General features: G+C 51.9%; 1 protein-coding gene across 1 annotated transcript in view; it reads right to left on the bottom strand.

The window, feature by feature from the left end:
* LOC111148708 (Ras and Rab interactor 3) overlaps positions 1–22899 on the bottom strand; it is a 117340-nt gene that overhangs the window by 56388 nt on the left and 38053 nt on the right. Inside the window, exon 3 of the mRNA XM_022505502.1 lies at positions 11801–11918. Within this exon, the coding sequence (XP_022361210.1) occupies positions 11801–11918 (118 nt within the window). The remainder of the gene's footprint in view (positions 1–11800; positions 11919–22899) is intronic.

The raw sequence follows: 22899 nt of genomic DNA on the forward strand, positions 1-22899 counted from the left end.
ACAGGACTCGCTCACATGTCCTCACTCCTCAGAGGCATCCCCCTGGGGTCTCACTCACCCTCCAGTGTCGGGAAGCTTCCCCGATTGCAGTAAAAGCCCAACACCTTCTTAATATCATCACGTGCGTATCCCTACAGCCCCGTGTCCTTAAACGGAGTAGATGCATAAGTGCACATGGTATACAATTCTCTAATTATGTAGTGTGCGTGGTCTTTGCACACCGAAGTAGCTAGAAGTTTCCCTGAGAGCAGAATGTGTTTTCAACCCAAGAGCAGTATAGCCCAGTGTGACAGACACATGCTAGGGGGCCAAGCTGCTGGGTTTAAACCCCAGACCCACCACTTCCTGATGCGTGACCTCAAGCAAGCCACTTAGCCTCTCTGTGCCTTGGTTTCTCCATCTGTAAAATAAAGATTATACCTGTCCTGGTTATCCATTGCTATATAACAAACTGCTTGCAAATTCTGCTGGCTTCAAACAATGCTCTTTGTGTAGCTCATGGTTTCATGGGTCAGGAACTTGGGCAGAAATCTGCTGGGAAATTTTTTCTCCTTGCGGCACTGACTAGGCATGCACCTAGGGACTGTCCTGGTCCAGATGATCTTTCACTCAGGCCCAGTGCCTTGGCAGGAGAAGCTGAAGGCTAAGCTCAGCTGTGCCCTCTTTGGCCTCGCTCTCTCTCCATATGGTCTCCAGGAGATCTCTCCAGGTGGTCTCTCCAGTATGGTGGTCTCAGGGTCATCAGATTTCTTACATGGCAATCCAGGATTCCCAGAGGCCAAGCAGAAGCTGCCAGTTCTCTTAAAAGCTACACATGGAACTGGCAGAGTGTCCCTACTGCCTGACTCTGTTGGCCAAAGCAGTGCCAGGCCAACCCAGATTCAAGGGGAGGCGCTGTAGCCCTTGATGGGAAGAGGGTCAAAGAAAGCACCACCATCTTGAATCTGCCGCAGGATAGTGTTTCTGTCCTTGGGTTGATCTGCAGATTAAATGAGTTAATTCATATAAAAAGCTCCACAAGTGATTTCTACTGGTGTCTTCTGTCCTTAGTCTCTCCCTGTACCCAGCAAGTTCTCAGTAAGTATTTTGTATCCTCACTCTTTAGTAGAGGAAGAGGTGCAGGGAGAATATTCTAGGTTGGATGGCATAGAGCGAGTTTCTTGTCCCAATTGCTGAACCACATTCTGCACACCAGGGGTCACCTGGAGTCCCAAGACTGCACCGTGAAAACGAAGTTGTGAGGGAGCACGAGAGAGCAGAACCAACACCAACTGAGGGTATAGCTACCGAGCCCACCGGCCCCTATCCCGGGTGCCCCCCAAACCCACATGTTACAGATGAGGGAAGGGAGCTCAAATGGGTTCAGGAGCCTGTCCAAGTTCAACCAGATGATGAGTGACGGGCTTCAAATCCAGGTCTGCCTGTCCGACGGCTATTTCTACTACAGCCAAGAAAACCATGGAAAATGCCCAACTATGTCTTCTCAATGACCGATGGAACTTTGGTCCTTGGGACCCTGACACCTATTAGAAGGAAACTCTCCGGCTCCCAGCAGGAAATACCTCACAATCTCAAAGGTTATCCTGTGACCAGCTGACTGTCTCACACTATCCATGGTTTCTCTGGGAATCCGTCAATGTCATGATGCATTTCCTGTTTCTGCAGACATCCAGCACACACGCACCCACCTTTTTAAGAAAAGAGACAGCTCTTCACGTAAGCATTGTAACTGATTACCCATAAATACACACTTCATATCCACAGGCACGCACATCACGCTTTAGTTTGCAAAACACGCACATATACGTCAGCTTCCCGAGGTTCTGTACGGGAGGCACTGGAATCCCCATTTTACAGTTTTGGAAACTGAGCCACAGCGTGCTGGTAAACACGTAATGACCAGACCACCGCCCAGGGAAAGAAACCTCGGTTTCAACGCATTTACCAGTTTCCATAATGTAAGAGCTCCCACCACGCTAGTTTCAAGCACTGAGTTGTGATAAGACGTGCACGTTCCTGTCTCACGGGCTAGAACAAGCTGGCTCCCGTGTGCCACCAGAGCCACAACTCTGAGATAAAGCTACTCTCAGATGGTCCTGAGGAGGCAAAACTATCAAAAGACCTGGGACTCGGGTGACCCACGGATGGGAGGGACCCATTCTCAGCACAGCTGCCCTTGCCGAAGCCCCCTACTCCCCATCTACTCCCTTTCTGTCCAGCTCTGGGTCTGTGCAACGAACACGAAGCCTTTGGATAAAATTTCAGCTAGGGCCTCAGATTCGGAGGGTCATTCCAAAGTTCCTAAGTATACTTGATGACTGTCTGCTCTCCCTCCCGCTCCTCCAACTTCCCTGTCGTGGACAGCCACAGGCATACAGAGAGAATCTCAAGCAGACTCCACACTGAATGCACAGCCCGTCATGGGGCTCGATCCCAGGACCCTGAGACCACGATGCCAAGAATTGAAGGCTTAGTTGACTGTGCCACCCAGGAGCCCCCTGAGAGGAACAACTTCTGTGAAAGCTGATGCGGTGTCTGGCACACAGTGAGTCTGGTACAGTGTCTGGCACATGGTGTCCCTAATAACTGGGGGCTGAAGGCTATATGAGATTTCCTGGGTAGGGCCTCGTTACTGGGGAACTGGTTCTCACCTGGGGGCTGCTCAGGGCAGTCTTGCACGGGGAACAATGACTACATTCAAGAACATTCCAGCAGGGGAATTTGTGCTGGGGCAAGTTCCTTAAAAGTTTCCACTATGAAAACCAAGACCAAGACAAGCGATAAGCACAAAACATATGCCATAGGATCAGGACTGCTGGTAAAAGCAGTGTAAACTATTATTCATTGATTCTCGACAGATAAAGGGAGATGGACACAAAGAGCCTCAGAAGACACCAGTCCACTTCTACAGAACTTTCCAGAAGGTCCCACCTCTGACTTCTTCCTTAAATAGTTTGGGTAGAAAGATGAAGTTGGTGGTACAGGCGTAATAACGTGGCCTTCCAAGAGGCCAGCCCGGCTGCTTGGACACTGAGTGGCACGCATCTTTCTCAGCCCGTGGCCAGGCTTTATAATCGAGGAGCTCGGGACGTCTGGGGTCAGGCAAACAAAGAACAGCACCTCCTCTCTGTGTGGGGCTCTGCCCTTCCAAGGCAGTTCGTATCCATCTCTGGCCAGGTGAGGTCAGGGGTCCCTTCTCTTAGGAGTCCCGGAGACGCTGAGTGACTTGCCTAAGGTCACACAGCCAGTTACTGGCAGAGCCAGATTAGAACCCAATTCAATGACATCTACCCGTGGCTTGGCACAAGCTCACCCTGGCCCTCTAGCCAGACACTCCCTCTTCCTAGGGGTGAAGCCGCCTGGAAACTTTCAGAGCAAAGCAAATCTGGGAGGGGCTCCAGAGGTATTCAGAGGTAGCGACTGGCTTTCTCTTTCAGGAGAAAATCCCAAAGCCTGTAAGAACATCTCCTTAGAGTCCTGATCATGGGGTAAACCTCCCAGAGCAAGCCAAGCCTCCACAGAGGGTCACCAGGAGAGCCACAGAGCACTTGCAAAAGTACTTCGTTTTGTTTCTTCCACTCTTGCCCCAACCTGCTCTGCTTCCCCACTTCCACAGTGCTTCCTCTTTTAAGAGCAGAATCTGGGGCTCCTGGGTGGCTCAACTCAGGAAGTGGCTGCCTTCGGCTCAGGTCATGATCCCAGGGTCCTGGGATCGAGTCCCACATCAGGCTTCCTACTTCTACCTCTCCCTCTCCCCCTGCTTGTGCTCTCTCTCTTGCTTACTCTGTCTTTCAAATAAATAAAATCTTAAAAAAAAAAAAAAAAAAGAGCAGAATCTGGTCTTAGGATGACCCTCCATAGACAGTAGCTTCATACACACATGAAAGGGTGGGTGGGTGGGTGGAGGGTCCCTCTTGCCTTCCTGCCTGGCATCAGGTATATTCACATATGTTTTGTCTGTTCCTCATAACAATTCACTGTTGGAATGGAGGCATAATTCACTCCATTTGTGGACAAAAGTGAGGCTCCCTATACACATGGGCCACCCACTCAGGCCTGATGCTGGCATGAAACCCTCATCCCCACAAACCCATTTCCCTCATCTTCCTCTTCTCTTAGCCCCCAATGCCCTGTGTTCTAGATCTTTCTTCCATCTCTGTAAAACATCCCCCTGTGTCCCACTTGCTCAGGGCAAAATAAACTCCTGGCAGTCCCTGGGTTCCCGCGTCCCAGAGAAGGGGTACAGCACCCCAGCTCCCCAGGAAGTTTCACCCACTGAAAAGGCCTCCCCCTTTCCCCTTTCCTTGGCCTCGCTGGCCTGTACCAGATCCCCCACCACCATCGACGTCCTTCCCTCAGGTAGGTCTCTCATGCCTTTCCTTCTCCTGCTCTGTGCTGTTCCTGGGAGGGTGCACCGTCCTGTCCCTCACCCACACGCTCCCTTCAAATGCACCAGTCTCGTCCGTGCACCTCCTGCTCCAAGTCTGTTCAGGCCTTCCCTGGACACTGCAAATGAGGTCCCTGACTCCTGGGGGTGGCTGTCAAGGTCCTTGGTGAGCCAGCTGAATCCCACCTTCCCAGCCTCATCTTTGATCTCACTTCCCACCACCTCACCCCCAACACAGCTCCCCCTTTCCTGATTCTCCTTCCTGCCCCTTAGCCCGACGCAGGCTATGGCTTCTGCTGAACAGGCCTTGTCTCCAGTTCCTCATTCTCAGTGATTTCCCCACCTCCACGGCCCAAGGAGGCCTGGATGACCTCCTTCCGTCAAAAGTCATCCATTCTGCTGCCCCCGAAGTACACACTTAACATTCAGCACTTAACGACAGTCTGGCCTGCACTCCTGGTGAGGGGTGTGTGTGTGTCTGTCTGTCTGCCCTACAGATTCAACGTCAGGGGCCATGTCTCACAGAGCCCATCGTAGGCGTCTTCCTCCGGGACCATTCCACACATATTCAGTTGGCTGCAATGTTATAAAAATGTTTAATAACTCAGAGAAAGCTCATAATAAACTGTTTAAATAAATAAAGGGAGGCTAAAAACCATATGTACCACCATGATTCAAAATACACTGGGGTGGGGGAGGGGATGAGGAGCCCAGTTGCCGGGATGAGCATGGAGTCATGCACAGAATTGCTGAATCACGATATTGTACCCCAAAGCTAATATAACACCGTATGTGGACTATACTGGAATTAAATTTTTTAAAAAAATGCATAGAAAGAAAGAAAGAAAGATAAGAGAAAATAAAAGAAATGAAATTCACCAGAGTTTTACAATAAAGTTCTCAGAGTTAAATTATCCGATGGTGTATTTTTTTTTTCCTGGGCCAACCCCAACTCTGGAGGCCAAAAAGGGAATGGCTGAAACCAGAAAGAAACAAACTGTGGTTAGCTCGTAGCCCAAACCTCCCTGGGCAACAACCACTGCTCGACAAGTTGAATCAGCTTGTTAGTGGAGTTCTCCGATAGAACTCCAGGAGCAAGGCGTTGCAGAAAACAATGGTTCTGCGGATTAAGTTGGTGTTACTCAATCCCCATAGCGAATTATAACTGCTGGTCATTCCCCAGTGCTTCTTCCTCAGGGGTGCGGTGATAGCTTTTCCCCCAAAATAGCCCCATTCTGTCCAGGAGGTAACTCGATGGTGTTAGGAATTTACTCCAATTTTGAGGTCGGTCCCAATGTGTCTTTTTCCCCCATACCACCAAGCAATTCTCCTCCACTAGCTGGGTGACCTACAATTCACCTCCATCCTGGCACTGTCCACCTGGAGGTAGTGTTGGACCCCATGACTTAAGGGCTCGGTCCCCCAGGTGCGCCCTCAGCCCCGGCTCCGTGGATGTTAACTGCAGCTCCGGTGATCACCTGTGCCGGCCATCGGACGCAGAGAGGTGGGATGTTCCTATGACTCCCGTCTTAGCCTCGATTAGTTTGCTAGAGCAACTCACAGAATCCAGAGAAATGTCTTACCTACCAGATCACCAGTTCCTTATAAAATGATGTAAGCCAGGAACAGCCGGATGGAAGGGGTTGCCCGGGGCAGGGGATGTGGAAGGGGAGGGGAGCTTCCCCACCCTCTGTGAGCACCCCACCCTCCCTCAACCTTACATGCTTACCAACCCAAAAGCTCTTGAATCCCGTCCTTTGGGTTTTCATGGAGGCTTTAGCACATGGGTATGACTGATGACAGACATCATCAGCCTTGGCGACTGAGTCCCCCTCCAGCCCCTCCCTGCTCCCCGGAGGCCAGGGTGTGGGACCAAAAGGTCCAAACCTCCCATTGTGTGGTTGGTTCCCCTGGCAACCAGCCCTCACCCCACAAACACTTGTGTGATTGAAAAAGGTCTTGTTATGAGTTATCAAGACACCTTTACTGCTCCTAATGGGTAGGAGATTCCAAGGGTTTGGGGAGCTCTGCACCCACAAGTGGAATGGAGACCAAACATATATTTCTTATGCTCAATCATGACAACACAGTCACGATGCTGCTGAGTGGCTTCCCCCGCACCAGGCAATATTGTCCCATCCCCACACATAATCGCTTTTCTCTCCTCCAACAGCGGTGCCACAGATGGTCCCATCTTGCACACAAAGAAACCAACACATGATAAGTCGCTTGCCTGATGTCACAAGGTGACAGAGACAGAAGAACGCTGTAGAACTCTCTGCCCTCCCAAACAAAGCACATGCTCTCAAAAGAGGTCTGCTTTGACCAGCGTGTAAGACCCACCAAAACTTAGCACTGCCTCCCTAATAAAATAGCAACCTTGCCCTGTCCACTCCGACCTCGAGGTTAGTAATAACTGCTCCTTACTTCTTTACAGATTTAATAAATACACTGTGGTCCAAATACAGGCTAAGGCTCTTCCTAGGACTGTCAACTGTGAAGAAGGGGTCAGACCCAGCAGCAGCAATGCGAACCCCGTCTGTGGACCTCAAAGGCATTCTGGAGGACACTGTGACCTGCCCATCCATACAGATCTCTACTGCCCAGGAGAACTCATCTAGAACGTCTTTCCGCCTTGGCGTAAAAGCTCCCCCAGGCCAGTGGTGAGAACCACAGGGCCAATCAGCACAGCATCTGCCACACTGACCCACGAGGTGGGCTCTACTCCTAATCACAAGTGTGTCTATTAGTTTTGACTGCCTGGCCTAAAACCACAGACCTCAGACTGGGGGAGGTGCTCAGGGCAAGAAGAAAGCCTAACTGAGCTCGGCAGTCTGGCCCTTCTAAAGCCAGTGGCTCAGCCGGGGTGGTAGGGAGTAGGCAGGGAAGACAGTGGGGCCGAGAGCCAGGCGGCTGCTTTCCGTAGGGGCCAGACCACACTGGGTGTCACTATCTGATGGTTCCCCTTCTGGAGATGGGGACAACTGGTTTTCTTTCTCTCCTTTTTTAGCAGCCAGCAGGAAAAAACCCCAAGACGTGAATATGTCAAGGTCACCATCTTCAAGGGTGCAGATGAATGAAAAAGTAGCTTGCGTCCCTGTGCTGGGGAGTTAATTTTGGCCATAAAGGGGCAGCTGGCCTAGCCTCCATCCATCCTGCGTCCTGCTCCTTTGCCCCTGGGTCCCCTGCCCCAGGGCCTCTTTGGGTCCCTGTGAAGCTAAGTGGCGACCCAGACCCTGCAAGGCCTTCTTCTCCCCTCCGTGCAGCAAGAGGAGGGTGGACGATGTAGCAGCCGGTGACGCTCATTCAAAGGGGTAGCTGTCCTGCCCTGCAGTCCTCAGTTTGAACAGAGGACAGCCCTGCAGTTCAGGGCTTTGGGTCTCCACAACATCACCAGCCCCACCTAGCGATCTGGTGTTTTGAAACTCTTAACAAGGAACCAGAGGACCATCCAAGCACACAGAAGCACAGAGGCGGCTGAAGTGAGCCGTTCTTGCTGAAAGCAAACAGAGCGGGGCCACAGATGAGGCTGACCACCCGTGGGGGATCCCCTCGTCTCCTCCTTAGCCTGAGTGTGTGGGGAATCCCAACGAAAGGCCCCACTTCCAGGCCTGGGCCTTCCCCTTGCCCACCTCCTCTCAGGCTGACCCCACTGTGGCCACCACAGCCACAGGGGGACTCGGAAGGCTGGCGACTCCCTCCTCCCATAAGGGATTACAAATCGGGCGCACACGGCGGATGGGATTTACCCAGAGCCTGTAACCCTCTGTGTGGGCTCATTCTACTCTTCCCTTTGGCTTCATCTTGCAGAAGGATTAATAATAGTTATAATAATAGTAATAGTAATAATAATAATAATAAACAAACACGATTATAACCCTCCATTATGCTCCAGGTACTGTCCTAAGTACGTCACTTTTTTAAAAAAGATTTTATTTATTTTTTTGAGATAGAGAGAGAGAGAGTGAGAGCAAGGGCATGAGCAGGGGGTGGCAGCCGAAGGAAAAGGAGAAGCAGACTCCCAACTGAGCAGGGAGCCCGACGCGGGGCTCATTCCAGGACCCTGGGATCATGACCTGAGCTGAAGGCAGACGCTTCACTGACTGAGCCATGCAGGCGTCCCTATCCTACGTATTAACCCCTTCAAGCACCCTAAGGGAGAGACACCATTATTCTCCCTATCACAGAGGCCTGGAGAAGTTAAGCGAGGCCTGGAGAGGTAGGAAAAGGCAGAGCTGAGGCCTGCCATGTGGCTTCCAGTCTGCTCAGTCACCATGTTAAGGAGGCAGGTTCGGAATGAGGAAGAGAGAACAAAAAGGTCAGAGCAGTGAATCACTGAGGCAAAGAAACGTATTATCTGGTACTTTCTTGATGTTGTCTGGGTTCAGTGGTCTGAGGTTTGGGGAGCAGTGGAATAATATAAAGATACATACAAACTTATAGATGGCATCTGGTAGTCACAGTGAATGGACGTGAATCATGATTAGAAGAGTTACACTCCGTGAAGGAAATGTTGGTTTGTTTTGATGGTCTTTTCAGCAAGTTCAGCACTGAAATGTTTCAAAGTTTAAGACTGGGAGGGGCGCCTGGGTGGCTCAGTGGGTTAAGTGTCTGCCTTCAGCTCAGGTCATTATCTCAGGGTCCTGAGATCGTGTCACGCATCGGGCTCCCTGCTCAGTAGGGAGTCTGCTTCTCTCCCTCTGCCCCTCACCCAGCTTGTGCTCTCTCTCTCAAATAAATAAATAGAAATCTTTAAAATATAAACAAACAAACAAATGTTTAAAAGTGGAAAATGAAAAAAAAAAAAAGTGGGAAACGAGATTCTACCACATGGTCCCGGGAGGAAGATATGTACCAGGATGTAACCTGCCTCCATGACCGGGTGCCCTGGTTTGTCTCCCGGGCTCCTAATTGGAAATGAAACACTGCCACCAAACGGGGCATTCTGGTTCCACGGGATAGGACCTGCGCATCCTTTCTCACCAAGTCCCAAAAGGCCAGGGGTTGTATTTGGGTTGGAAAGACTTAGAAGTGATTACCCTGGAGTCTAGGGCAGGGAAGTGGGAAAGAAGAGCGGGGAAGGAGAAAAGTGCATCTTCCAGACATTCTGCCAGTCCAGCTTGGTTCCCTCTTCCTCTGAGAAGCCTCCCCTACCAGCCCGCCCTTGAACGAAGCTCCCTCCTCGAGCTTCTAGAACAGCTGTGGATGCATGCAGCACATCCTCACTGCCCACCTTCAGCTACATGCCAGAGGCTGGGGCTGAAATTCAAGGGCACGACTGGCCCTCGGGTTCTAAAAGGACTGTAGGTAACTAGGGCTTGGGCAGCAGGTCTTTGAACCCGGCTGATGGCCAAACTTACACCCGGGGGTCTGTGCACCCCCAGGCAGCTGCTGAGAACGTCTGAGAAAAGGCCCGCGTTCTTGGAGAGTTGTAGGTGCCCCCAACAGCCTCATCCCTCTGCAGTCATTAGAGGGTGCTGTGTATTGGTTTGGGAAAACTATGACCCTTCTTGCTCTTTGAGAACCCTACACTTTCTTCCCTGCAGGATACTGGACAGGGGTCACTGGAACTTGCTGTCTAAAGTAACAACCCCACACACTCTACCCCTTACAGAGTCCTAACAGCTCACCAGGATCCAAGTCCTCTCCTTGGGCCTGCACACAAGCCTGGACCACATTTCCCAGAGTCCCTTGGAGCTGGGTGTGGTCACATGAGAGTTCTAGCCAATGGAATACAAGCCTACGTGACACACCTACTTCCTGGACAAGACCTCCGTTAAGACCCGCCCACAAGCTCCCTGCTTCCTGTTGGCTGGAGTCCACCCAAGGAACTAGGAGTCCACCTGCCCTAGCCGCAGAGCCTTTGTCAGGGGTTCCTGAAAAAGTCCTCCCTACTGATGAGGAATCTTGCCCAGGAGCAGCACACTAGGCTCTTCTGGGCTTAAGTCATGACATTTTTTGTTATTGCGGCAACTAGCTAATCTTCCCGCTTCCATGTTCTGCACAGCGTGACTCTTCAGCTCAAGGTCACCCTGTATGGTTACTTGTTTACTGTCTCCTCCTTCCACCTGAATGTGGGCTCAGAAGGGCAGGGGCTGTGTTTCACCCCCTGCTGTGTCCCCAAAGGTAGAGCAGCTCCTGACATAGGGGAGACACTCAATAACCCTGTGCTGAACACACAGTGAATCCGGGTCTCTATGGAAAGGCCCCTTATAGCAAGAAAAGCAACCAGTTTCTGCTTTCACTTTCTCATCCACCTCTGGAGCTGGAAGATTCGCTTTTCACTGAACAAACACCCACTGGTCACCCTGTAGGGCCCAGCCTGCATTCTCTCCTCTTTGAGGCCCTCCTGGAATCCTTCCCACGGTGGTTGGCTTCCCATGTCCCTGAGCCAGGGGTCCTTCTGTAGTCACACTTGTCACACCACACAGCAAGTAGTGACATCCATGTCTCTTCCACCCCATCACGTTCCTCACCCCCGCTAGACTGGGAGATCCTTGAAGCCGGGGCTTGCTCAACTGTGTATCCTCCCGGGGCTGGGCTAAGTGCTTCTTGAGAAAAAACTAGTCCAAAATATTTAACAAATATCTCTGAAGTATTTATTATATGTATGTTATATGGATATATAATATTTATGAGATACTTAATATGTATTTTATTGTCTTCTTTAACTCTTTTCACTCTGCTTCTAACTAAAGGTAAAAAGGTTCCCACAGCCACACGGATTTATAAGAGGACCTAAGCTGGTGCCTGGAATGTTCTAGAGATTCTTCTAACTTCTAGGCTTTTGGAGCTTAATACTTAAAACACCCATAAGAGGCCTGGACCCTTTCACTGTGTACCCATACAAACCTGCCCCCGATCAAAGGCCCCCAAAACATTTTCCCGCTGGGGCCCAGGCCTGCTCGTGGCAGCCCTGTGCACACACGGGATTTCTGGCTTCCAAAGTGTGTGCCCATTGGACCCTCACAAAGGCCCTGGGACTCAGGCAAGACAGTGACTATCATGTGCATTTGAGGGATGAGAAAACAAGCGTAGGGAGGCTGAGTGACTCGTCTGAAATCCTGGTTTGTGTGTGTGCTGAGCTGTCTCTAGGACCAGGGGCCCAGACAGTTCCTCTCCTTTTCTTCCTTTTCTCCAGCCTGAGCTGAGATGAAGAAAGTGCATGAGGAAGCAAAGCCACCATGCCATGACACGCGTGCGCAGAACTGCTTGCTGACTTGAGCCATAAAAGTGAGTCCACAACAAACCGGGCCAAATAACTTCCGGGGCTGGAAAGCTTCCCCCTTCTTCTAATTTCAAAGCCCTCTGGCCTGCTGGGGGGGTGGGTGGTGGGGGTCTGTGGTTATGTGGGTAGCATCTTCTGATGTCTTGCTGGGTGGTCGGGGCCAGCACAGGAAGACAGGTACTTACTCGACTTTTCTTCTTTAACGGTGTATTCCAGCACCTCGGACGAGCCCTCGTTCAGGGAAGGGAAGTGGACACAGAGCACCAGTTGCTTCAAGCTGCTGTCCCGACGGACCAGGAACGTCTGCAATGGAAGAAGGGGGTGGAGCTCCATGAAGCAAAGATTTGGTTGATGGTCAGGAGGACAACAGTGGGATGGAAGTCATCCAGAATGTTCCAGAAACAAGGAGGCAGGGTGGGGGACTCAAGCACCCTTTAGAGAACTGGGGATTCTGCCCTCAGAGCCAAGTGTCACCTGGCCGGGGTCCCCTGGCTCCCGAGTCTCCATTTCTCATACGCCCACAGAGCGGATCCGACTAAATCAATGCTTCCCAAAAAATTCTGTGTTGTAGGTGAGAGTTCGGCGGGAGTGTTACACATGTGGGTTCCCGTGCCCCAGCACTAGAGCCCAGAATTGGGGGATTTTGATAAGGGTAGTGGTCCTGCACCCACACTTAGAAAAGCTCTAGGGCACAGGGAGTCATGTTGATTTTGAACTCACACCCCAGCATAAATGCTCTCCTCATTGTCATCCCCACCCTGGGCCTTAAGCCTCTCCCACCCAGGCCCCAAGTGCCTGGGCTGGAGCCCGGGAAACTGGGAGTCTGGCCAAAGTTGCTGAGGGAAGAAGGCTGGGGAGCCTCGGGGTCATCCACGCGGACATGGCCCCAGCTGTGAGAAACTCTGGAGAACCTCTAAGATGGTGCTTCTTCCCTTTCCCCACTAAGGCACACTGTCCTCCACCCCCTTCGTGATGCTCCAAATTCTCTGCCCTTGTTATTGGAGACTATTATTATCCTGTTGCTATGTTATTGTAATTGTTAATATAATATTATTGATTAGCAGCAGCTAACACACACTGCCTGCTTAGTCTGCCTCGAGCCTTAATCCCAGGTGATTAGATTCCATGATCTTACTTAGTTCTTTTATTAAAGCTATGGGGGGGGTGGTATTATTATCCCCATTTTATAGATGGGGAAACTGAGGTAAAGAGAGGCAAGCCATGCCCAAGACTACTAGGATCATAAGTACTAAAGCTGGGATTTGAGCTCAGGTCCTTCCCCTCGGATCCTAGGCACTCTATCACCCTTGTACCCCTGGACCTGACCCAGAGAGACTGTGTCCCTTTGGGAGCAGTGACACCATGAGCCCATGAGTCACTGGACTGTGGCTGAAAGTTTATAGGCCCTCTTCTGGAGCAGGGCAGGATGGAGAGAGCATGAGAACCTGGAGTGGATGGGGGTGGGGGGCGGGGACGGGAGGGAGGCTTCTGGGGGTAGAAATGCAGGTGGGATGCTGCCTGCAAATGTGCCCCAGCCTGGAAGGCGGTCCTCCCTAGGGGCCCCAGCTGGAGGCCAGCTCGCCTCTAGTCGCCCCTGCACAAAGGGAGGCCACCTGACGCCCCTGCGCAGCCTCACCCTACCTGGAACAAAGGCATCACTGAACTGATGCTTTCCCCTGAACCTGATCTGACCCCAGGAACAGGCTGCCCTTCAAAGAAAAGAGGTCACCTGGCCTCTCCTTCAGAGGTCCAAGGTCAAGCTGTCTTCTGCCCCTCAAGGCGGATGGGAACCAGCAGTGTGTGAAGAAACGTCTTGGCAAGTCTCCGCTGGGGGTGGGGGGTGGGGTGGGTGAGTGTCATTTAATAAAAGTAGATCTGGTCTTTGTCCCTGGTTCCTGGCACAGAGCTTCAAAAACCCTTGGAATTTCCTGAGCGATAAGTGTCTTTTATTATTCATAATAAGCTGCTTTTGACCAGACCTGAGTTCACACTAACAGGTGACTCACGGTGGGCCCCTGGTGTCAAAGGAGGGGTTGGCCACAGAAAAGCCATCCCTACCTCAAACCTCCTCTGGTGCAGGAAGGAGCTGGAACTGAGAGGGCCACCAAGTTAGTCCGTGGGGTCTAGGAGATAAAATCCAGCGGAAGCCATTGGAGCTTCCTGGTTGGTGAACAAGCAGATATGCCCGGATTCCCCCAGGGGAGGGTATGGGGGCTCTGTGTGTCCCTGCCCACCGCAGACCTCACCCCTCTTTGTCCCTGACACTGGCTGTTCTTGAGTTGGGCCCTTTAGAATAAAAGGGTCAGCAGAAATAGTGCTTTCAGGAAGTTCCCAGAGTTATTCTCATAAATTGTCAACCCTGAAGGGGGGTTGTGTTTGCAGCTGAGTTAGAAGTGTGAGTGTGGGGAGCCTGGAGACCCCACTTCCGTCTGGCCCCTGAAGTCAGGGCAGCCTTATTGGGGACCCTGACCTTTAACTTCTGGGGCCTGCACTCCCTCTGGGTAGTGTCCGAATGGGGTTGAATTGGGGGACACCCTGCTGGAGTCGGAGAATTGTTGTCATAGCACAATGAGTGAGTGAGTGTGTGTGCGCAGGGCATATGGAAGGAGTGAACTCTGGGCTTCCCCAGGGCCTCCTACCCCGAACTCTGTGAAAAGGGAAGGGAGGCCTGAGCTGGAGCTAGCGGCACCCCTAGGAAGGCCGGCAGTGCAAACTTGGACCCTTGATGCTGAGCCCGGGTGGGTGATGAGGCTGGTGCCCCGTAAAGAAACCGAATTGGGGAGGGTTTCTGTCTGTGCAGGGAAAGCACATGCTTTACAATGTGGTGCCCATGTCTGGGGACACCTGCCCAGGTGGGTCCCTCATTCAGAAGCCACACACGGGCAGAGCTGCCTCTCTCTGACCTTGAGTGTCAGGAAGGAGGGCCTGGGTTTTTCAAACTGTGGGTCACGACCTGTGAGTGCAAATGCCACTAAGTATTTTTATTTTTTCAAAATAAAACAGAGGAGAACAGAAGATGAGAAAGCATCCTTCTCATGCCTATGAGAAGGATGGGCTCCTTGTCAGAGAGTGAGGAAAAAGAGAGAGAGAGAGAGACCCTCAAAGGGCCAGGGCCACAGTCCAACATAGATTTCTTTCTTACTCTACTGGCCTGGCCTTCTTCCTTGACTATTTGACCCACACTGATCCCTCTCTCGGTTGACTGCGGAGACCAAGCATGGTTGCTGGCCTCCACGGGGGACCTCCTTGACCCTGCCCTGTGAACTAATTAGCTCTTTCTTACCCAGCACATACTCGTTTCTAGATTTCTTCACTGCTGACACATTGGCCCTAATCTCCACCCTCGAATGCCCCTGAGAGGAAGAAGATAGGAGTCCTTGGACAGTTACTTCTCTGGCTGGAAGGAGGGTCAATCTGTCACAGTCTCTATTTTTCTTGGGCTCCCAGAGGGCCCTGAGCAGCCAGTTATGAGCTCGGTGGTGGTCCCAGAGCCTCAGTGTGCTCATCTGTCAATGGGGAAAACGACACCAGAGCACCCAGCAGACACGAGAACAGAACCAAAGCCCTGCCCCTCCAGGTTGGAAGTCATGGAGGTTACACAGGAAAGCCCCCAGTGGGATAATTGGACCTCCATAGATGCTCCCTAAGGCTTAATTCTCCGTTTGCCCCCCTCCCCCCACGGCTGGGTTTTGGTCTTCAGTCTCCCAGTCTCAGGCTCTGTGGCGAACTGGGGATCCGTCTGTCACTCGTGTTGACTGTGAAAAAGAACCAGAAGGGGTCTCGTTGGGAGAGTGGTTCAGCAGATGGTAAGGAGTGGGAGGCTGGAACAGTGGCTCCCACTCACCTGCGCTCTGGCCACGCTCCTTCCTTACATTTGGCCTCACTCACTCCTCATGGTGAGGTAGGTACTGACCATCTGTCTTTGACAAGGGAAGACTCAGGGCACAGAGAGGCCACACAGACCCAGCACCATGCCGATGGGAAGTGCAGAAGCAGGACAGAGACCCAGGTGTCACTGGGAATACCTCGCTTCTTTATTGCTCTCCTGTGTCACAGACTCATTGCGGGGTAGGGGCATAGACAGGGGTGGGAAGTCCCCCAGGCTGGGTTCTGACCAGTCCCCAATTCTTAATGCCCAACATCCACCCTTTCTTCACGGTCACAAAGCCTCACACAGCACTTCCTTCTACCATGGCCAAGTCCTGGGGTTCTTATCGGAAAAGCCAAGATAAGGCCCTGGGGGAAGCTGGGGGTGGGGTGGGGGTGGCAGAGGTTGTGAACGGGTGGGGGAAGGATAGGGAGGGAGGCTGGAGGAGACTTCTGACCATTCCTGCCTAGATGGCCACGAGGGAGGAGGAAACTGAGAAGGTCTGCCTGGGCCACGGTCCTTCGGAACAAGAGAGTCTGTTCTGTGCTACCCTTTGGGGAGGCTTAGCTGCTCAGCTAGTCACGGGTCCCTTTTGGGAAAGAGCCAGAGACAGCACCCCAGACAGTGTCGCTGTGCAGCAAAGTGGGGAACAAATGCATAGTGATCCCTGGCTTTCTAGGTCCTGGGGAATCGCTGGGCTCCACCTTGGGCTGGCCTTGGCTTATCCCGTAGAGGGGGTTCGTCCATGATGGTGGCCGCAGGTGAGTACACAGCAGGCTGAAGGACAGCACCGGCCACCCTGGGCTCTTGCTCCAACACCCTGGGGGGTTCCAGGTGCAAATTCAAGCCCCCTTTGCTTCTCTTTCCACCCACTGTGGCTAGCTTTTGAGAGACGCTGGGGGACCCAAAATCCCAGCTCTGCTACATGCAAGCTATGGACCCACGGACAAGCCGCCTTTAGTTCTCCGGGTCTCAATCTCTTCATCTGAGCACGAGAACGATAATATCCACCTTTCAGGGTTGCTCTGAGAACTGCTGACTGGGTACATCACATGCCTGACACCAAGTGTGCACTTAATAAAAAGCACTTACAATTTTTATTATTAGAGTAGACTGCTCCCATTCACTGAGCACTAAACCATAAGCTAAGATTTTTAGAGGCATCATCTCCTTTGATAATTATTAGCCAGATGATTACTATGTATCTTTTTCCAAAGGGAGAGATAGGAGAAAGGGACTCACAGAACGTTCTCCTATGTGGTAGATTAAAAATGGCCACAAATGCCTTGTAGCTTCTCACATCAAAATTCCCCACACCTGGAAGGAGTAGCCTTGGGACTTGCTTTGACCAAAATGAATGTGGCAGACAGGGCATGGTGGGGTTCTGAGGCTAGGCTGTAAGAGGCAGGTCGGCTTCCATGCTCAGCCTCTGGGACACAGATGTCATGTGAGGACCCCCCCGGAGTGAGTCTGCCGGAGTCACGTGGCCAGCCAGCTGCTGGCGCCAAGGGCCCGCCAAGCGATTGGGCCCACCTCGGGCCAGCCAGCCCCAGCCGAGCCGCCGGCTGACTGCGGCTGCATGGCTGACCCCAGGTGAGACCAGCAACAGAGCAGCTCCACAGAACCCAGCCCAAACTGCAAACCCACAGAATCATGAGCAACTCAAATGGTGACTGTTTTAAGCCACTGAAGTTGTCCGTGATTTGTTACATGACAGTAGCTAATGATAGAGCCATCGGGTGTATGGACATGGGCCCCATCGTTTAGGTACCCACTCCTCTCTTCCTTCTAGAAGGTGTTATGGAGGGATCCCCAGAGCTCAGGGAATGGGGGGGGGCAGTTTGAAAGCCAGGGGCACTGGGGAAGGCAGGCAGTTCCCCACTCTCCAGCCAGAGGAACCAAGACCCAGATATGAGACAGGCCTCCTGAGGCCACATCAGTTGTTAGTGGCAGAACGAGGACAAGAACGCAAGGCCAGTGACCTTCAGGCCATGGTGTGACCACTACAGGTCACCTCCTCCAACCCAACCAACCCACTGAGTGTCAGCTGAGTGCGAGTTCTGAGCCAGGCATCAGGCTACAGGTTTTAGACAGATACTTTATAGTACTTTGGGCTTGGGAGCGTTCTACCCATTGCACAGATGAAAAAGGTATGGGGGGAGGAGCAGCAGAAAGAGAGGGAAAGGGGATCACTCAGGGCCGTGGGCCTTGGGGCCCTTCCATGTACAACTTCGGCCTGCAGGCTCTGGAGCCAGATGCTCTGAGTTTAGTCCTTAGCTTGGCTACTCTGAGCTGTGTGGTCTCTCTGGAGCTGCTTCTTCCTATGGAAAATGGGATCATTAATAGTTTCTGCCAGGGACAGTCGCTATCCGTTAGCTCTCCGACAACGAGTCTTTCCCCTTTCTTGACAACTGACCCCAGTTCCGATCTGGGTCTGGGTGCAACGTATCCTGCCTCAGGAGGAGTTGGTCAAAGCCAATCATGGCTATTCTGCTCCTTTTTGCCATTCACCCCCTTTCCAGCACCCCCCTTGCAGTTAGGGGTGACCAAAAAGTCATCTAAAAATAAATTTGTTCCCTGAAAAAAAGACCGAGGCTTGGAGAAGAAAGCCTTTTGCCTGTGACCTCCTGCCTTTGAATGGGTGAGATGGCTGGAGCTGCCGCTGCCATTTTGTCACCATGAAGTGACAACTGGAGGACAAAAGCCAACACCTTGCAGATGTGGAACAGAAAGGTGAAAAGACCCTGGGTTCTAAGGACATCACTTGGCTGCTAAACTAACCCTGGACCCCACCCTCCAGCATTCCCAGCTGATCGAGGCCCTAGGTCAGCGGTGCCTCCCTTCCCCAGTGCCCCTCCACCTGCCTCCCATCCTGAGAACAAATGGCACAGAACCCCCTCCTGCAGGAAGGCAGCATTCCCACCCTCAGGGGTTCGGGACCGCTCCATGAGTCAGAAAGGAAGCCTGGTGATACACCGGGCACAAAGAACAAGGACAGATATACCCTCATCAGCAGCCCTAGACTTCAGGCCTCAGCACAGAGTAAATCGTTGAGCTCAAGGTGGGGAGTGAGGGACCAGGTGACAAGTGTAGCCATGGGGGCCTTTTCTGTCCCCCTGCAGGACACTTCCCTGTGGACTATCCAGGATGATAATGAGTGAAACAGTTCAGTCATTTCCCTTCCTCCCCCACTGCTCCTAAAAGTCTCCCCCAGTTAACCAGGCCACCAACAAACCTTGAAATGCCCCAGTATCCTCACTCAGCCTCTCCCCTCTGTGGGAACAGTGCAGTCTGGTGCCACGCTGAGCTGACATCTGCGTCAACCCACTCCTTCCGCTCCCTCTTTCCCCCCTCTTTTGTCCGCTTCCTCAGTGCCCTGCATTAGGAACTCTCAGAAAGCAAAAGAATCCTCTTCCCCAGTTGTACAAACTGACTGGGGCATGCCTACTCTAGGGGTCCAGTTTTCTTTAGGGATTCTCCTGTCCCTACCCACCAAACAACTGTGGGGTAGAGGTCAGAGCACCGGGCTGAAAGGCAGGATACTTGGTGTCCCTTCCAGCTCTGCCCCTGGTTTGCCATGTCCTTTGGCAAGTCATTTTCCCTCTCTTGAGCTGGCTTTTCCAGTCTAGTGAGGGCGGGGGGCTGCAGGGTCCCAGGACTCCTTTCTTCTAGAAGATACTCTCCCAGATCAGCACCGGGGGGTCTTTCGCAGATCCCAAGAGGCTGGCACTGAGTTTGCCGGGGAAGTGACTGCAGTCCACGAGGCTGCAACAGCTGGCTGCGGGAGCCTCGCCCCGTCTACCCTCAGCCAGGGCGGGTTTCTGGAAAGACCAACTGATTGCCATAACAGCTGGGACACAGTATGCTTAGGGAGAGAATCACACAGCTTCTGCAGGCCCCTCCTCCTCTCCAAGTAAATACACAAAAACCCAAAGTCCAATACACCATAATGATTTTACTTTTATCCATTTTTGCCCAGACAATCCAGAGCGGTCTGCTTTTCCACTTTGGTTATTTTAGGACAATATTCCAGCTGCTTGGGGGCGAACTTTCCAATCATGGCCATCAGAGCAGGCTTGGAAGTGGCCAGTTCTTCCAAGAGGCCAGAAGCTCAGGGGCTGCTGGGCCTCTGGAGGCCAGTGGTCCAGTGGGTCAGGGACCAGGGCCCACTCTGGACACATGTGGCCCACCCTTCCCATCACTTCTAATGAAGTGGTAGCACGGCATGGAGGGGAGATTTTCAATCACCTCTGGAGTTTTTAAAACATGCTGTTGCCTGAGCTCTAGTCCAAACCAAAAAAAAAAAAAAATTCTGGGAATGAGGCCGAGACATTTTTCAAGCCTTTGAAGGCAGTCAGTTGGTGGGTTCAAATCACACTTTGGCACTTAGCAGCCGATTACATGGGGCAGGCTCCTTACCGGAGTTGACTTTCCTTACTTATAAAATAGGGAGCCTGCCCCCCGTTCTGCAGGGCTGTTGGAAAGATGAGAGAGGGGGGCTTATGGCACAGGAGACCTGCGGGAACTGCTGACTGTGCTCCTTTCCTGGCCCCAGCACCTGGAAGGGGCAAGAGAGAGGCTGCACTGATGCTTTTGCCAAACTAATCTTGAATGGATTTGGCATTCTTTGGGCTCACACCTGGGGAAGGTGCCTTGAACCACCTACACGGCTGGTCTGTATCACCATACAGGCTATTCTAACTCTTGAACTAACCCCCCACTACAAAAAGCAATCTCACAAGAGATTTTTTTCATTAAAAACTATCTTTTGTCCTCCAAGCAATGGCACTCCAGTTGCAATAAACACACAGAACACCCAGATCTTGCTTTCTAATATTATTCTCTAATGAAAGAAACGGGGGCCCCATGGAGAAATGGCTGATTCCAGGATGTGGGCAAGAAATACACAAAACAATCCTGAAGCGTGCAGGGTCAGAAAGGAAAGAAGTGCTCCACACACCAAACACACATATGCACATGCGCAATGATGACCGTATGTCAAAGGGACATGGGAACCAACTGATGGAGCTCAGGCCAAAGCTGGAACAATCTGAGCAAAAGAATCATTGGGGTGCCAGGGTGGCTCAGTGGGTTAAGCCTCTGCCTTCAGCTTGGGTCATGATCTCAGGGTCCTGGGATCGAGTCCCGAATCAGGCTCTCTGCTCAGCAGGGAGCCTGCTTCCCCCTCTCTCTGCCTGCCTCTCTGCCTACTTGTGATCTCTGTCTGTCAAATAAATAAATAAAATCTTTTAAAAAAAATCATTTAAGTAGTATTGGATTATAACCCAAAGCAGAAAGGCAATACCCATGAGTCCATATTGCTACAAGTCAATGATGGAATAAATAAATAAATGGAGAAGAGACACATCTCTTGTGTAGAAGAACTCCAAATAATTTATGTAGAGAGTCGAGGACTCCCCAGTCCCTGAGGATGGGCCACACATAGTGACTTCCTTCCAAAGAGGGCAGCATAAGGGGTGGGAACAAGGATCACTTTACAGAGGCGAGAGCTGACAAGCACCTCGGCCAGGTGATCCAGGTCTACGCCAACAGTGAGTGCTAAGTCACGTTGATAGTAGGTTCTGCTGACATGATGTGAAGAGAAAGGCACTCTACTTCTGGGTCTTCTGCCCGCACACTCATAACCGTAGTCTAAGCATCAGATGAATGCCAGCGGAGGGATTCCCTACCAAATGCCTTTGAAATACCTGTATTCCTCAAACCTGTCAAGGCCATCAAAACACAAAGAAAGTCTGAGAAACCGTCACAGCCTAGAGGAGCCTGAGACACAAGGACCCAATGTAAGATGGAGGCCTGCCTGAGAGGCTGCCATGAAGAAGGACATTAGGTAAAAGCTGGGGGCTTTAGCGCATGTGAATGTATCAATATTACTTCATTAACTGTGACAAGCATATTCTATTCCTGTCTGATGTTAACAGCAGCTGTTAAACTGGGGGAGGAGTCTCTGGGAACTCCCTATACTGTCTTTGGAACTTTTCTGTAAATCAAAAATTTCTAAAATTAAACTTAAAAAAAAAAAAAATCATTTGGGTGTAGAATGAATAAAAGTGGCTTTTCGATTGCCTTGTTGCTGGATACACACAAATCAAAAATGGGCCAGTATGTTCCCAATACGTATCAGAGACGCAGACTGCTGGGAGGGTAGGTGGGGAGGGCTGGAGGGGTGGAGGGGTGGAGGGGTAGAGGGGGTGGGACATGGTCAAGGTCATGGAGCTACTGGCAGAGCCAGAAGCCTGGTCTCCAGACCGTTCGCCTCTGGAGGGGCGGGTATCCAGGTGATCTCTGAAGACCCTTGGAGCTCATAAAGCCTGGGGGCCACCTGTAGTGTCTGCAGTTTTTTTTGTTTGTTTGTTTTCATTTTTTTAAAGTACTTAAAAAAAAAGATTTTATTTATTTACTTGGGAGAGAGAGAGAGAAAAGGATAAAGCACCCGAGTAAAGGAAGGTACAGAGGGAGAAGCAGGCTCTCTGCTGAGCAGGGAGCCCAAGGTGGGACTCGATCCCTGGACCCTGGGATCATGACCTGAGCCGAAGGCAGACACTTAATTGACTGAGTGGTCTGCAGCTCTGAAAATGAGGAGCGCATTGCGGGCTCAGTTTCCCACCCTCCTGTGGGAGGAAATTACCCGGCCAAGGGCCCTCGCTGAAGGTCACACCTTGCAGACTCTGCTCTCACTAGTCACATGGCCTCAGGCAAGTGAGTGAACATGTCAGAGCCTCTGCTGTCTCCTCGAGGATAGGATACTAATAGCACGGAGCACCTGACAGAAATCACAGTGGGGATAGATATGATCATGCAAAGACCAACTCTGGGTAAGAGTTGGCCAACGTTCTTACCAGAGCATGAACTTTGGGCTTTGCATCTGCTTGAAAACAGAGACGTGAAGGCGGGTGGGGGCAGATAAGGGCAGAGAGGGAGGGGGCAGGGAAAGGAAGAGAAGGTGCATCTGGTCCAATTCTGTTGGCTCAGGGCGGGCCCTGTCCCTGAGGCCTCGGCGATGCAGTGAGTGGGATCAGGGTGTGGGCCTGGCTGTCCCCCTTTAGGGCAGCTTCCTTCCATTTTAACCGTGGCCGCTCTCTCAGTCCCGGGATCGGATGCAGGCCTCTCTCTGGATGCGGGTGTCACGTTAGGACCCAGCCTTGGAGCAGCTTTCTATTTGCTATCTCAGTCCGTCCCATCTACCCTGCATGACCTGGCTCAGCGTCTGCCTCCTCCAGGAAGTCCGCCTGCATCGCCCCAGAACTTGGCATCTCTTTCTCGCCATGGTCAGATCTTCTCATCCTCAGGGCAGAGAGGACGTACTGGAACACAAATCCTCACACCCCACAGTGGTGTGGGGCTCTCAGGAGTCGGTGGACAGTAACAGCTTTCTAGTCCTTGGTGGGATGGCTTTAA

This window comes from Enhydra lutris, unplaced genomic scaffold (genome assembly GCF_002288905.1).
Source record: "Enhydra lutris kenyoni isolate GAN:26980312 unplaced genomic scaffold, ASM228890v2 scaffoldscaffold20, whole genome shotgun sequence".
Lineage (NCBI taxonomy): Eukaryota > Metazoa > Chordata > Mammalia > Carnivora > Mustelidae > Enhydra > Enhydra lutris.